Consider the following 14,834-nt stretch of genomic DNA (forward strand, 5'->3'; position numbering starts at 1 on the left):
CCGGGCCGGTGGCCCTACCATGTGAGATAACCAGAAGGCTAGCGGATCGTAGTACGTGGGCGACTTAATCAGGAGCTCAAAGCACAGAGACACCGAAGTTGGCAAATCGGTGCGCGGAATCTCGCAAGGTGAAGAGTGGTTCATGAAAACGAATATTGTCGTCCACCAGAATGTAGCCGGACCCTACAAAGAAACTTCATACGGGTTTATCAGAAGAATAGCTTCGCAAATGAGGAAAAGGTAACCCTGGTCAGCGCCCCGGGACTTCAGATGGTAATGTGTCCACCTCGTATGCGGGAGGTCCCGGGTTCGAGTGCCTGTGCCCCAAGAAAACCACCTGTTTTTGTAAAGGGTACAGATGTAATGCAGCTCGGGTTTTGATTGTTTATATGGGCTCTTGGATTGAAACGGGGCCCTACAGGCGAATGTCTCCTGGCGCCTCTTGTCCCACCACAACTTTGATGAGATAATTGAGATTCTGCCGCTGCAGTAGGAGGAAGGTATAAGCGTGCTCCTGGCCGGGTGCCCGGCCACTAAGAAAGTTACTAGCGCTTGCAAGGTCCCCCACTTGATGAGAAGTAGGCGGCCTGAAACCGTCAGACCAACGTTGGTCTCAGGTTCGAATCCCAGACCAATACGTATTGTTTCCACAACTACGAAGCATTCTCTCTGAGAAACCAGCTCGGGTTTTTTCTGTAGCTTGAAGCTACATTCGGCAGGATGACAATTTCCATTTCATTAACCTTCCTTTTCTTTTTTCAATTCCGCAGAACAGATTCGACAATTGCAGTGTCTCTGCTTCGAACTGTGGCTTAATTTGCTCACGAGCTGTAGGCTGCTAGCCTTTTGATTAGCTCAGATGGCAGAATATCTGCCCCAGAAAGTCGTAGATCGCTAGGTTAAATCCCGCACCAGCCCGAATTTCTTCCTCAACTGCAAAGCTTTCTTTCTGTGAAACCTGTGTGGGTTCTCTTTGACCAGCCGTGGTTGCTCAGTGCCTATGGTGTTCGGCTTCTGAGCACGAGGTTGCGTTATCGAATCCTGGCCATGGCGGACGCATTTCGATGGGAGCGAAATGCAAAAACACCCATGTACTTAGATTTAGGTGAGCGTTAAAGAATCCCAGGTCGTCTAAGTTTCCGGAGTCCTCCACTACGGCTTGCCTCATGATCAGAAACTAGTTTTGACACGTAAAACCCCATAATTTAATTTATAATGGGTTCTCTTTGTAACTCCGTACTACACTCAGGTAGATGATAATTTTCGCTTTCACGAACGTTTCAGCATGAGGCGGAACTCTGGAAAACCAATTAACCATTGTCGAAATGTGCATAAGTGGACAGAGGGGGGTTGGCGGACTTGCGCTCCATCTGGCTTTCCGAGCCTTTGCGCCGGTCCCTTAGGCAACGATGTACTTGTTGCCTGCATAGACATATTGATGTTTATTCGAAATGTCTGGCTCTACTCAAAGCACCCGATTATTTTGCTCCCCAGTTGGCGTGAGGCAGAGGGAGCTATGCAGTTTTCCCACACGAAGACAGGAACCATTGCCTAAAGGCTGGCTTCAGAGGCTATTCATTCCAGACACATCACGGGGCTACATACCCTTGTTTGAACAAACGTAATCACCTGTTCTCTGTCTTTTTGTGAACCTGTGTCGTTTTACTACTATTATATACAAGATGGTGGCATTCCTTCTGCAGTTAACACCACAAATATGTCGAGAAGCACGCCTCTTTTTTCGCCCCAATATTTATAAAGGTTACCCTACAATATTTACGACCATCAATGTTTACCACATGGTCTAGAAAGTTTAAAGCATTTCAGATATATTGCTCCGTCTATGGATTTTGTCGTCACCGTTAAGTACAAGAGTAACTCAAGTCAGGTACTTTGTGTACTCACCAGTGTGGCTATCCTGAGCTCGGTTAGGTAGGTGAATGCCTTTCTTTGGTTTACGTTGTAGGCATGGCCAGGCACAGGCGACGACGCAATCCAGCCACCCTCAGCACAGACCTACAAAAATGGGGAAGAATGAATCAAACATAAATCACGAAGATGAACATCATCAATTATATCGCTGCACAAGAATGTATATTTACAGATATTTACATGACTGATTGCACAGGACCAACAGCAGTCAAAGTGGTGCGTATCAGTCTTCATTTCTTCTTTGTCATTGTCCTAACGCTGCCATCTTCGTCTGTCGCGGGGTCAAAATCATCCGAGCGTAACACTCACACCGGGCAGGTGAGAGTTAGGCACCAGCAGACGGGATATGAGATCTTAGCCGATCTGTATATCAGCTAAAGGGGCGAGTTGTAGCTCTAACAAACCAGACACACTTAGAAACGGCTCTTTGAGCTGGGCTACAAGAAAGCAAGCCGACGTCTTCCGCATACTGTTGAAGCGCCAAGGCGTTAATCAGCGCCGACAGATGATTACGAGTCGGCTACCCAAAACCATCTGTCCGGCAAGTCCCTGGGGCACCTTTGAGACAAGTTTCGCGAACGGCAATTTGTGTTGTCTAGTCATAGTTCCCCTCCTCTCTACCCTGCTTCCAAACATCACATACACATGCCAATTGGGGAGACCGCACCAGTTTATTTTAAATCGTAATGCTTTACAACCTGGAAGGGCAAAAAAAGGAGGCAGCAACGTTTTATAGTCGACTTTCTGGAAGTGCATCTCAGAAAGAATGCGCTCTTTGACAAGGTTCAACTACAAGTTGCCGCATTGCATGAACGAATGCTATCTCTTTCTTTGCCGTTTCGTTTCTGTGTAAAAAAGATGTCCTAACATTTATCCCTACAGGGCGATTCGAACCCCTTGGACAAATGAGCACCCCGCAGAGAAGGGGGTATCTTGAAATTTATAATTGAGCTACGGATCATGTTTCACCCATTCAAAACGCCAGGAAATTTCCTAGGCTCACCTTTTTGGGGTCTTCGTACTTGGCCGCCTCAAAATCTTTGCAAGGTTTAAGTAGCTGGAACTCTTCGATTGTCGGTGCGGCTTCGTTGAGAAACTTGGGGGCGTAGACCAGTCCTCTCATGCCAAACGACATCGCAAGGGGAATAGAGAGGCCAAGCTTGGCCACTTCCCGAAGCAAATCCAAACTGTCGTTCTGTAAAAGCGTGAGAAGAGAAAGCCCATGCGGACGTGTCAGACACGTCCCAGCTACCGAAGTACGCGTAAAAGTAGAACATGCCCGTGCTTCTCTAGCGTGATATCTTAAAAGAAAAAACCTCCAGGGTAAAAAAAGAACGACCTTTATGCCGCTGCATACCAAAAAAAAACCATTCAGCTCAGCACGCTATCCCAGGAAATGAGTGTTCAAATTTTCGACAACTGTGAAAGGTGACCTGCCCTTTAGAGTGTACGACTTACTGGCTCTTGAACACCGTCGTTTGACTACTGCATGTACACTTTACCGGCAAGATTGTGCGACCCTGCAAAATCACAAGTTACAGCGAAATGCTGCTTTTTGCAGATTTTCTTTAATAGACATGCTCGTCTTTTACTGAGTCACTTCTGCCAGCTATAGCTACGCTACTGCTTACTGTTCTCACTGAGTGTCTGTAAAGTTCAATACGCCACTTCATTACCTCGCTAACCTCTCCCACCCCCCCTTGCACTTTCCTAACACAAAGTCGTCAAAACTAAGCCTCGTAATCGCTACCTTGTGGAACATATCCATCATTAAATGTTGATCAAACTTCACCAAATATTCGCAGTCCCTTCATTCGATCTGGCAGATTTCTTTTCTATAGTGTTCTCAAGCACTACATCGCGTGAACCCCTTTTAGGTATATTCGCGATGTACATTGTAGCACATCCGGAGGATATCTACTTCCAAATGTTTGTTCGTGTTATGGTATGGTCTAAGCGGTGATCGCCTCATCACATGCAAGCAATAATTACTCGCTTGTGACAAGAAACCTTAAAGTGAAATTTGGTAAAGGCATTTATTTAAAATGAATAGGTTATTATAAAACTTTAGAGCAACTTTTATTTGAAGTGTCAGGTTTGCTTCTTATACTTCAGTCGATTTTGATTAATCATGTCCAGTACTTCCCCCAGCCGCCATACTGCGACAGTACAGTTATCATCTTCCTGAAGATTTAAGGCCACATTAGCGCCTTTAGTTGCCTTTTCTATTTCTATTGTCTTATTACCTTATATTCGAGCAGATTTCCTCATCAGGCTTGCCACTAACACTTTTAGCCCTATTTTTATTGCTGATGCTTCTTTCGCATTGCTGACTGTCCGTTCTTGCTCGGATGCGGAAACACGCGTATTTACTTTTTATGCGGAAGTTTGAGTGGACAGCTAGTGCGTTCGGCGAATTTACGTTCAAAGCCGCAAAGGAAGTGGAGGAGGAAAGCGCCCGGAGCTGAAGAGAACCACGCGCAGGGGAACGTATGATGGAGCGCGCTGAGCTTGTGGCGAGGCATCGCCTCCTAGAGTGTCACATGTAGGAGGCATGCGGCGCAGAAAGAAAGGAAGTAGACGATGTACACCTCTCGGTCCGAACGGCACGAGCCTTCGAGGCGCGTGACCCGAGTTGTGATCGAGAGAGAACCGGCACTGAGCTTGCATTATCGACGTGGCTCTGGGCCAAGAAGGTCGGAGCGTCAGCATCGCCATGGCGAGGGCAGCCAAGGAGGTTCGGTCATGTCTGTGACGCTGGCGGGCCAGGGTGTGGCCGTCGACCTCGGCGACGTTCGAGCGAGTCTCCTTGGACCTGCTGCAGCTTGTCAGGGCAGTGCCGGGCACTCCAGGAAGGATCCCCCTTCAGGGGTAGACCAGCACGTACGATAGACCCCGGGACGTAACGTCGGCACTCCAAGAAGAAGTAGCGGTGGAACCCGGAGTTAGGCCTAACCAGCAAGGCCGGAGTCCCGCATCATCGACAGAGTTCGAGACACAGGCATGCGGGACGGCCGAGTTGACGGACCAACACAACGCGTGCGGAATCGGTGAGAGCACCAAGGATGACGAAGATCTGACCGGTATCAGACTCGGAGGATACGTGTGAGGTCAAAAAGCTCCTTCCTCATAGCGTCGCTGACATAGGCTAGGGTTACCGGACTTTCCCGTACAAAGCGCTGACTGATCTAACCGGTAAGTAGGGCGTGTTTAATGACTATGAAGTCGGTAGCACAAGTGCTAGTGCTTCATTGTGTTTTGGTTTGCATGAGTTTTCTTTTGAGTTTGGCTTAGTTATAATCTGTTTGCTGTGCTGCTCTGCGTCTATCAACCCAACCTCTCGTAACACCCGCACGCCCCCGAGATCTGTGACACACGACATAGAGGAATATCCAGGTGACGTTGAGCGAAGGGAGAAGCAGAAATCAGGTGAAGGTTCGAGGAGGAGGAAGGTAGGCGGACCCGCGATAGGTTCACCTCCTCTGGAAGTTCTTACAGGTTTTGTCTGCGATACAGATGTACCAAGTTCGTCTCGTGATTCGTGATAACATCGTCCTCGCACGCTGTACGCTGTGTGTACGAGTGAAATCGTGAAACAGTGAGCCGATGACGGCTGCTCAAGGTCGCTTGCGCAAGGGAGGAAAGCGGAGGGAAAGTGCCCTATCCCATTGGGCGGTGGGGGTGAGAGGGGCGCTCCACTCTGGCGGCTGCTGCGTACGGCCCGGCCGGGTGAGCCTTGTCTTGAATACGATCTGCGATGGGGAAAGTGTACACGTCTAGATGCACCGAAGGCCGATAGCTTCGTGTGCGCTATAGCAACCATGCGCTTGCGCCCCACCCGCTTTCACGAAGTGAAACGTCACTGTAACTTTATTGTTACAGTTTATACTTGAACGTCAACTTTTATTTTTTCTCATGTACCATTGTTCTTGGGCGAAAGCGTACATGTGCTTCATACCTTTGCAGCCCCTAACAGAGTGTCCTTAAAGAAATAAGCTGACCTGGCCATTGACAACATTAAAAGCCTTCTTCTCGAGAACCGACGCTTGTACGTATGTATTTCTCTTCGCGTTTTGAACTTCGTGATTTCGCAGGCGCATCTGAAGGACAGCACACTGCCAGACCTTAGACATCCTTGGCCTATTGGTTGTTTGTTTTTCGTGTAAGCAACGTTTCTAAATTGATATACCTTTTCGAAGCCTTATTTTGTGCCTTGCAGAACATGCTTGGCTGCAATACTCACTAGAAATCACCTTATTTGTTGTGAAGCCGATATGACGCGTTGGTGACAAGAACTTTATAGTTCTTATGGTGTAGTTGTCGGCTAGTTGGCCATGTTAGTTTACCAGTGATCTGAAAAGTGGTCGTCACAACATGTATACTCACGACGCGAAAAATTATGCATAGTGTTTTTCTGCTTTTCAAATTACTGCCTTCTTAACTGCATTTCCTCCTCTGTGCACTTTTACGGTGCCATCCTTATCGTGGGAATTTTTTCCGGCCTCACGATTTCGCAACAACATCAACATAAGAGAGCGGATTTGTCTGCCTGAAGGTGTATATACGAACCAGACCATGAGTATAGCAGCGACATAATAAATGTAGATCCGATGTACATTTTGGAGTGTATGTGAGATGAGGCTTTCGCGTAGTGGATTATAAAAACGGTTAATTTTAGCGAACGCACTTTTCAGTGTACTGCGTTCATGCGCCTGCCCGTGAAATCGGCTAGACACGCTACCCCTCACCACGTGACCGCCGATTACACATCTACGGGACCGGCCCCCCTTGCCCGGCAAAAAGGTCACACAATTTTAATTTACTACCTATTCTCTACGTATACAGAAGAGATTAGTATGTAACTACTGCAGTCAGGTTTCAAACAGTACAACCCTAGATTGAATAATATGCCGAATGTGGGTAGTCTATTCAAACACTGCTAAACGAGCACAGTATAATTTTAATGAGATAAATTTTTCGTGTTCCTGTACGGCTCTCTCTTGGAACGGTTCGCTGTAGCATTTCATCCTTCTAATTTTTTTAGAATGTGCTGTAACATGCCACTTTGTTTCTAAGGTATATCTCGTGGTATATGACGATGTTGCCATTTTTTCAAAACGAGTCAAATAAGCATAAGCATCGGATAGCCAAGCGCAGACGCATGTACGTATCTAGAGCAGCAATATTTTGTGCGTGATACTGCACCCCACCTGCATCTGAATGGTGCCAACAATATATATCAGAGACAGAGAATTCGTTTCAAGAACAAGATAAGAAATTTCGGATAAAACAGCACGATTGTACATTGAACTTGTTTATAGCCCGATGTCGGAGAAGTTTTCCAAAATTTATTAATTTCTACGCGAATGAAGCACCAAAAAAAACGCTCATAAACAATTTCGGAAAAACGATCAGAATTTGCGCAAATCAAAAAGGTCTTCGAGCGCTTGCTTCTCGTAGACACGTGTAAAATGGTTCGGTGCAAGAAAATTTCACTAATCGCAGCGTAAAAATGAAAGGAACATTAATAGACTGTCAACAACACTAGATGGCAGACTCCAAGAAATACTGACGTGTTGCAACATAGGCTTCTGCCGTGAAGTCAAAAGGAAAATGTGTATTAAGCATTTTGTTTCTGCATTCCCTCGATAATTTTGTCGTCGTTTCACTTCTGATAAGTTGCTTTACGTTGCATAGCAGAACGGGAGCGGCACCAAGACAACCGTCGGTTATTGCGAAACGTTTAGTTCGTTGCAGATAATCCAAAACAACAACTTTTTTAGAATACAAATACGACTAGTTTGTGTGCCGTATCCAATTCCCATTTGAAACGATGACTATTTGGCCACTAGAAATAATTACGAGTTTTACCTGTTTCTAATACTTGGGTACGGGTGCAGAAAGTATTAACACTTTTGTATAATCTCTTAAAAAGGAACGAAAGAAATAAACAAAGAAAATCCGACCAAGCAGTCAGGCTGAACACAGGAAAAAAAGGAAGACAAGCTTCTTTAAGAAAGTAATTACGCACCTGAAGGAGTATATTTGTTTCGTAGTTTGCTGTTTCAGTGCGGAATTCCGCAGGCAATAGGGCTCGCGTAGGGAAAAACCTACCAGTCTAGAGTTTTTCGCAAAAGCAATTTCAGCCCATCCCGATTCTGGCCATTAGTGTTAGCGAAGGCGGCCAGCCAATTGTAGAGCGCACTTAAAAGCGTGACGCACAAAAACATCAGCGCCTACGGGCCCAGTGGTTGCCACGAGCCCTCATTTACGGAGAACGCACATAGGGCTACACACGAGCGTAATCAAAACGGTGATATGAGTAAGTGAACTACTCGGCCAGTGAGCAGCAGTAGCCACTACAACTGTCAGCAACGCCTAGCCATGGTTTTTCTGTAAAGTTCCTGTATAACAACGAAATACAATTGTGCTTGGCCGTTCTGTAACGCAGACGACGCTATGCCAGCTTTGCCTTGAAGTCACGCTTTAACTACACTCTGAAGTCTGCCAGAAGTCATACCACGGTGTGTCCGTCAGTGTTCCAGTGCACGTCGACTGGTAAAGGCTCAGCCATAGCAACAGGAATTATACGGCAGTTACGGGCATAGCTGACCGAGTACGGAAGGTGCGCGATGGAGATGAACATGGAAGGTGTGAAGAATGTCCTGCAAATACCATTAAAACAAAGAGAACGACTAATTAGCTTCACTGATCAACGTAATAACGAATCGAAATGTATACGCACGCCAAAACAAGTAGGCGTGAACATTTCAACAGAGGCGATAGTTACTACAATAAACCATGCAGTGTTTTTTTCTGAAGAGTATGACTTCTTTGCTGGCTTCCCATGGTTTGGCCTATCATGGTTTGTGGCTATCGTGCCCGCAATTCTAGAAAACACAGAAAAGTTGAACCAAGTGCCTGCACTATAGACAACGAGGTCGACCTTATTGCAAGTGAATTACGATAGGAATGAACTACGAAACGAGTCTATTCTTTAGATGTACTGCCCCCCTCCCCTGCACTGTTGTGTATTAACATGGGCGATCCTTTAATGGAATAATAAATGATGACGATGTACATCGACCTTGCCTTCTTTAGTCTCGCCGCTTCGTGACTCTTGTTGATGAGCACACGACCAAGATTGTGGGGTATGCCATCCGAGATGCAGATCGTGTGAAGTTTCTTTAATTTCGCTTTTTACTTTCTCTGGAAACATTTTAGATTTTGGCTAAAGAACTCTTTCATTAGCTTTGAGATAAAGCTCTTTTCTAGCAAGCAATCACATTATGACAACATGTACTTTCTTGTGATCGCTTGTGTTAGGCTGACAGTTTGCACAAGGTTAGGCCCAGTAATAAGTGACACTTGAATGACAGGCCGGAGAAACAATATATAGAGGACCGGGATTGTAGCTTAAAGAATGTCTCGTTGCTTACCCTGCGCTGGGGGAAGAGAAAATGGGAAGGTAAAGGAGGGAGAGAAACACCGCGTAGAGGAAGGTACTCGCAAAAGCCAGTCATTTTGAAAAGGCACAAAAATGCCTCCACTGCCTGCTGAGTTTGCCAGAAGAAACAGAATGTGGTCCACATGGGCTCGTTCCGTGCTATCTTCATTGCCACTTTAACGGCGTGCGACCCACATGAAGGCAGGCATTGATTTCTTCCGGATATATCTGTCTTTCCTTTTAAGTATATGCTAAGTGCTGTGAACAAGGATATTCTTCGAAAAAAAAAAGATGAGGACGCACAAAGGCTATAGGTAATAAGCGTAAAAATGCAGTTTCCGCACCTGCTGCTTCAATGAGAGTTTGACTATATTTAGGGTGTTTTTCTTTCGCGATGTTCTTGCACCGTAGAAAAACCGTAAACGATGAAGTTTGTAAGAACACAAGATGGTCACATGTAAATAATTCCGTGACAAATCAGCAGTAAACCTGCCAAAATATCTATTTGTCAAAAAGCGTTGCCTAGATCCACAGTGGTCCGTGTAGATGTGTGCCGCATGGCATACGCACATTCGGATGAAACAAGAATATGTTGTCACTAGACCGTTATTTGTCAACATGCGCCGTTGTTCATGTTGTTATGCAAGAGTGAGTTTCCAATTTTTAGTAAGCTCTGCAATGTCAGTGGTATCTATGTTATAATGTTTTCATTCTTTGGGCTGGTTTTAACATTTGCTTCGTTTATCTCCTTCTTAAAGGAAATTAGGGGCGCACGTATCTTGTAAATAAACTTAGTTGTACGTTCTCGCTGTTTGACCCCATCAATTCCTTTTCACCATCTGTATTATTGCGACCATACACATTTTGTCAACTAACCCGGCGTGAGACTTTGCTGGGAATACTGTGCTCTCTCTGCATAGTGCCGCAGTCACACCGCCATACTGAGCCATGAAGAATAAAAATCTAACTGTAAAAAGTTGGCACGTGGAATGAAAGCAATAAGCTTGATGAAAATATTGATATTCTTTGTCATCCACAGTTCAGTTAGTGCATAGTAAAGTGCGATGATAAATACGAAGATGAGTACAATGACAGACGTGCAGATAATTTTCTCAATCACGAACTTTGATCTCACAGAACAAGGTCATTATTTACGCAGCATGAAAACCGGTTGTCTCATAAGTCGTGGCGTTCTCGACCATGTGAGAACGCACCAGGATGACGCAATAGGCCAAAATACGCTGAGCGAAGTTCACTGACGAAAGAATCCCATTCTATCCACATCATGAGCTAGAAGGTTCGCGGGCTCACTTTTCAGAAGCACGACGCGCCAAGCATCTCAATGTAATGGCTTTCATGAGGAAATACGTAAGGGGGTCACCTTCTTATACTTGCATGCGTGGCCTAGTGGTTTTAGTAAAGGGGTCCTGTAATGGGACAACTCGGTTCAAAGTCAATCTTTAGAAACGTAATTTCGTTCTGCTTATACATTTGAATTGGAACACAATTTTTTTGAAAATCAGTTGTGGCATTTAGCCCGAATATACTTACTGAGCTGGAATACTCGAAAAGGTATAAGTTACTTACACTGGACGTGAGTACGCATAATTGTGTGATTAACAAAATTTCGCAAATAAACATTTCAATTATTTGCTTTAGCGCTCATATTGATATACACGTATTGAAGTCAGTAATATTACAAGGCATTCAAGGCTTGGCATTACAAGGCTTGGAACGAAGTTTGAGACTAGCAACAGCTTCGAGGTATGCGCAGTTAAACTTGTCGTAACAGTAAACCGTTGTTTTAGGTGCTTCTTTATCAAAGTGCCTTTTCAATCAGTGAAGCTCAAAAATTGCTGGAACACTTATGCATTTCGTCGCCAGCTCTGGGAACGCATATGTTGAAATAGGGGTCATGCATAGCAGTCATTGGAAGTGGAGGAGAATTTAACAGGCGCAGCTTGTAGTTGGAAAATTGCAATGTTTGGGGTAAAGTAATTAGTTTAAAAGCTAGTTGCGAAACCTTTGCTATTAGCACAGTACTAACATTCATTTCTCGGGAAAATAAGCTTTGCCGCCGAGACTTGTCTCGCTCAAGTAGAACTGTGCTACATCTCACGGATGATTTCTTTTAAAACTCTGTTAACGAAACCGTAAAACATGGCGTATTGCGTTAAAATGTTATTGAGTTTGCGTAGCCTAGCACTTTAACATCAGTTTGCGCCTCTGGAGACAGTAACGGTTAGGCAGGTCACAAACACTTCGAAAACCGCAGGATGCAGGAAAATGCCTCGCTTCTCAGAACAGGAGTGATGTGCGACATGATACCTTTATTTCAGTGGTGCTTGTCATTATGTAGTGATGCAATGAGTTCAATAGAACCTTTTTGCAGTAAAACAAGCTCGATGACCGTCTTCATGATCAGGCAAACTAATTAGACATAAACGACACCCCCTCTGTATGTGTCGCCTGATGCCATAACCAGAACCTGCTTAATGTCATTCTTTCGACGCCGTGTAAATATCTGCAGAACTATTTTGGCGTTGGCAATTATATATTAGAGCCAGAAAAACCACGAGCATAGTAGGCTGTACATAATGATGGCGTTGAATAATCAATCCTACTCCATCACTCAGTTTTAATCACTGTACTGAACAGGCACATCATATTCTCTGTATCACGAGTAAGGGAAGCTTCTTGAAAAGTCCATTATTGGTAACCAGTCAGGTATACGGATGAATACATGGTTTTCTTCTGACGATAAGGTCATCCTACATGACACCCTGTGGGTTAGACGTATCTGCATTTCGGCATCTTGTAACCACTTCCAGAAAACAAACGGTCTCATATGTGTCGTTATGAGTCGACAGAGATAACAAAAGGCTTGTTCATACGAGAAATGAAGCAATGATTAGTTGGAGATTAGATTATATTAGTGGTACAGGCGTAATTAGGTGCCACAAAAGTGGTAAATTGCGTTGCACCCTGTAAAGGGTGCACCGCCATAAATAGCAAATCGCCGAGGGAAAGCCACCGTACGGCACAGCTCAGGGAACTAGAGCAAAATCGCTAGGACTATGCAAGGCTCACGCTAGGGAATGGTGTCTGGATGGAGGTGTGCCCAGAAGAAGCGATTAAAAGTCGCAGGGTACGTAAAATTAACGCTACAGCGTCTATTGGCCTCGAGCTCCACCACTGGAAAAGCTGGCGCCACCGTCGGCGTGACGTGCTAGGAGGGATCACGTGGACATAGCGGCCGCGTCGGCTGCTTCGGGCGCGCCAAAGCGAGCTGAAAACGAGTTTAAATTCCCTCGTACGCTGCGGTCCTCATTTAGTGGCAAAATTTTCCCGCTTCAAGTGTCTCCTTTACAACGCTTGCAAGCACTGATAATAGGTAGTGGCTGCCTTTGAAGGCGCGCAGCATTGTAGGCTACTGCTCGGTGCCGCAGGGCCGGACGCACGTAACGGAGGCCGGTGTCAGCCTTATTCACACGTAGCCGCAGGACAAGGAGCTGTGTGAAGCTTGGCTCGCGAAACATAAAACCGGCAAACAGTCATCGGCTACAACTCGGGTATGCAGCAAGCAGAGACGCGAGGAAGATTTCTGCTACGGCGCCCGGTCTGCGATGTTCTGAAAACGCGCACTGAGATCCTCGCCCGAGTCCGCTGCCCGACTAATGTCATGACGGTTTGGTCTATGAACTTGTCGATGCTATAGATACTGGCAAGTTCAGTGGAGTGGAAAGGCAGCGGTAAGAAGCACATATTAAAAAAGCATGGCATATGGTCATGTTTGTGTTATGAATTAATGCACTGGATTACAAAAAAGGAGCGGCGGGAAATTGCACGCTGAGAACACCGATAAACATACAGTGCGACGCAACTCGAAAAATAACATTGAAAGGTCATAGAATTTAGAAGAAAAAAAAAAGATTGAATCGTCGCGACGGCACATCACAGTCCCCGTAGGCGTCGAAGTCTCTACAGACAGACAGACAACGAACTTTACGTTGAAGTCTCTACACTGAAATTATTTTTGAACAGCTCTGATAGCACCCACGCAACAATGGTTGCTTGTATACTGCCAATGCTCATATTTGGCTGCCTAAAGCTCATGGTACGGTGCGAAAACGCGCGCGCGGAGAAAGCGAAACAGTGCGCGGACAAACTTGCAGACGCGCAGTCGGTCGCTACGAAGCTGCGCGATCGCTGCATTGAGGCTTCATTCTATTACGCTCCATTTAGTTATACAAACACTATAAGAACATATTTCACATAGTTTGGTCTCGGCGTTTGCCTACCTTTCACGCAAGAAGGCGGTTCGGGAGACTCCATCGCGGCGACCGCGCGCAGTGGCGTTCACTGTACGTATTCGGTAAAGAGATAGCGTCTGTAAACGACTGTGTGCTTTCAGTTTACCCAAGATCATTATTTAGACAGTAAGAAGCTTCTCTCCTTTCGAATGTACTTACAGAAATGTCCAGGAGAGCTCGCGCAGGGTGTTTTCAGTGAGCGCTGACAGCAAAATCTACGAGGAGCGCGCCACGTGATCCCTCATACTACGCCAGCGAGGCGCTTCCGATAGATGGCGACTCCGCAACTCCTCGCCGCCAATATAGTCGAAAATCAACCCCATTGCACGATACGCTGCTCTATCTCAGAAAACAGCCCTCCTGGCATCTCGTTCTATAAAGAAAGGCTCAGCCTAGTGCAACACAAAGAAAACAAGGTCGAGGTAACTGCGCGTGAAATACAATACGAGTAAGTTGGGAATTGAGTAAATAATCAGCGCAAAAAAGAGACAGAAAGACAGTATAGCGAGATATAATCAGCGCTTAAGAATCGAATAATGTCAACTACGATATACGTCGACCTTGTTTTCTCCAGCGTCGACACTTTGTTGACCCTTCCTTTTTTTTCTTTAAGAAGTAGTACAGTAATTTATGTTATTATACTTCTCCATTACCTGGATTACACCTGATTGGCACAGTAAACTGGCAGGTAAAATGGAAAAGCAAGAAGGATTAATTCTTAGAAAGTCTTTATTTATCTTTTAATCTGTTCCTTGTATGGCAAGTGTTGCCACTTACGACTTGTGATCCGTACATTTGCCAGGTACGTCCAGTTGGAACGAATTATAAGGATGCCACCAGTCTCCAGACTTGCACTCTGAAAACGTCCGCCTAAATAGACTCTCATTACAGTTATGTTTTTGTTTAAAGAAAAATAAAGCTGCTTTGTTTAAGAAGTAAATTGAACAAGTGCGACGCGCTTATCTCGAAATTTCCGCTACTTTTTAAATGTTTTCTAACAAGTTGTGCCTGGAGGGCTCACTGGCTTCATTTCGTAAAATTGTCACACGAATATGTGCCTTATTGTAATTATTCAATGTGTGGAGTATTGAAGTTAGGTTAGCTTCTAAATCACGTGTTTTCGCTCATTTTGCAAGTGATGC

The 14,834-nt window shown here is 45.2% G+C and overlaps 1 protein-coding gene across 1 annotated transcript in view; it reads right to left on the minus strand.

The window, feature by feature from the left end:
• Positions 1–14,834, minus strand: part of LOC135899927 (uncharacterized) — a 69,960-nt gene that overhangs the window by 9,067 nt on the left and 46,059 nt on the right. Inside the window, exons 9-11 of the mRNA XM_070526578.1 lie at positions 8,453–8,597; positions 2,936–3,127; positions 1,906–2,016 (exon numbers count right to left, since the gene is read on the minus strand). Of these exons, the coding sequence (XP_070382679.1) occupies positions 1,906–2,016; positions 2,936–3,127; positions 8,453–8,597 (448 nt within the window). The remainder of the gene's footprint in view (positions 1–1,905; positions 2,017–2,935; positions 3,128–8,452; positions 8,598–14,834) is intronic.

This window comes from Dermacentor albipictus, chromosome 10 (assembly GCF_038994185.2).
Source record: "Dermacentor albipictus isolate Rhodes 1998 colony chromosome 10, USDA_Dalb.pri_finalv2, whole genome shotgun sequence".
NCBI lineage: Eukaryota > Metazoa > Arthropoda > Arachnida > Ixodida > Ixodidae > Dermacentor > Dermacentor albipictus.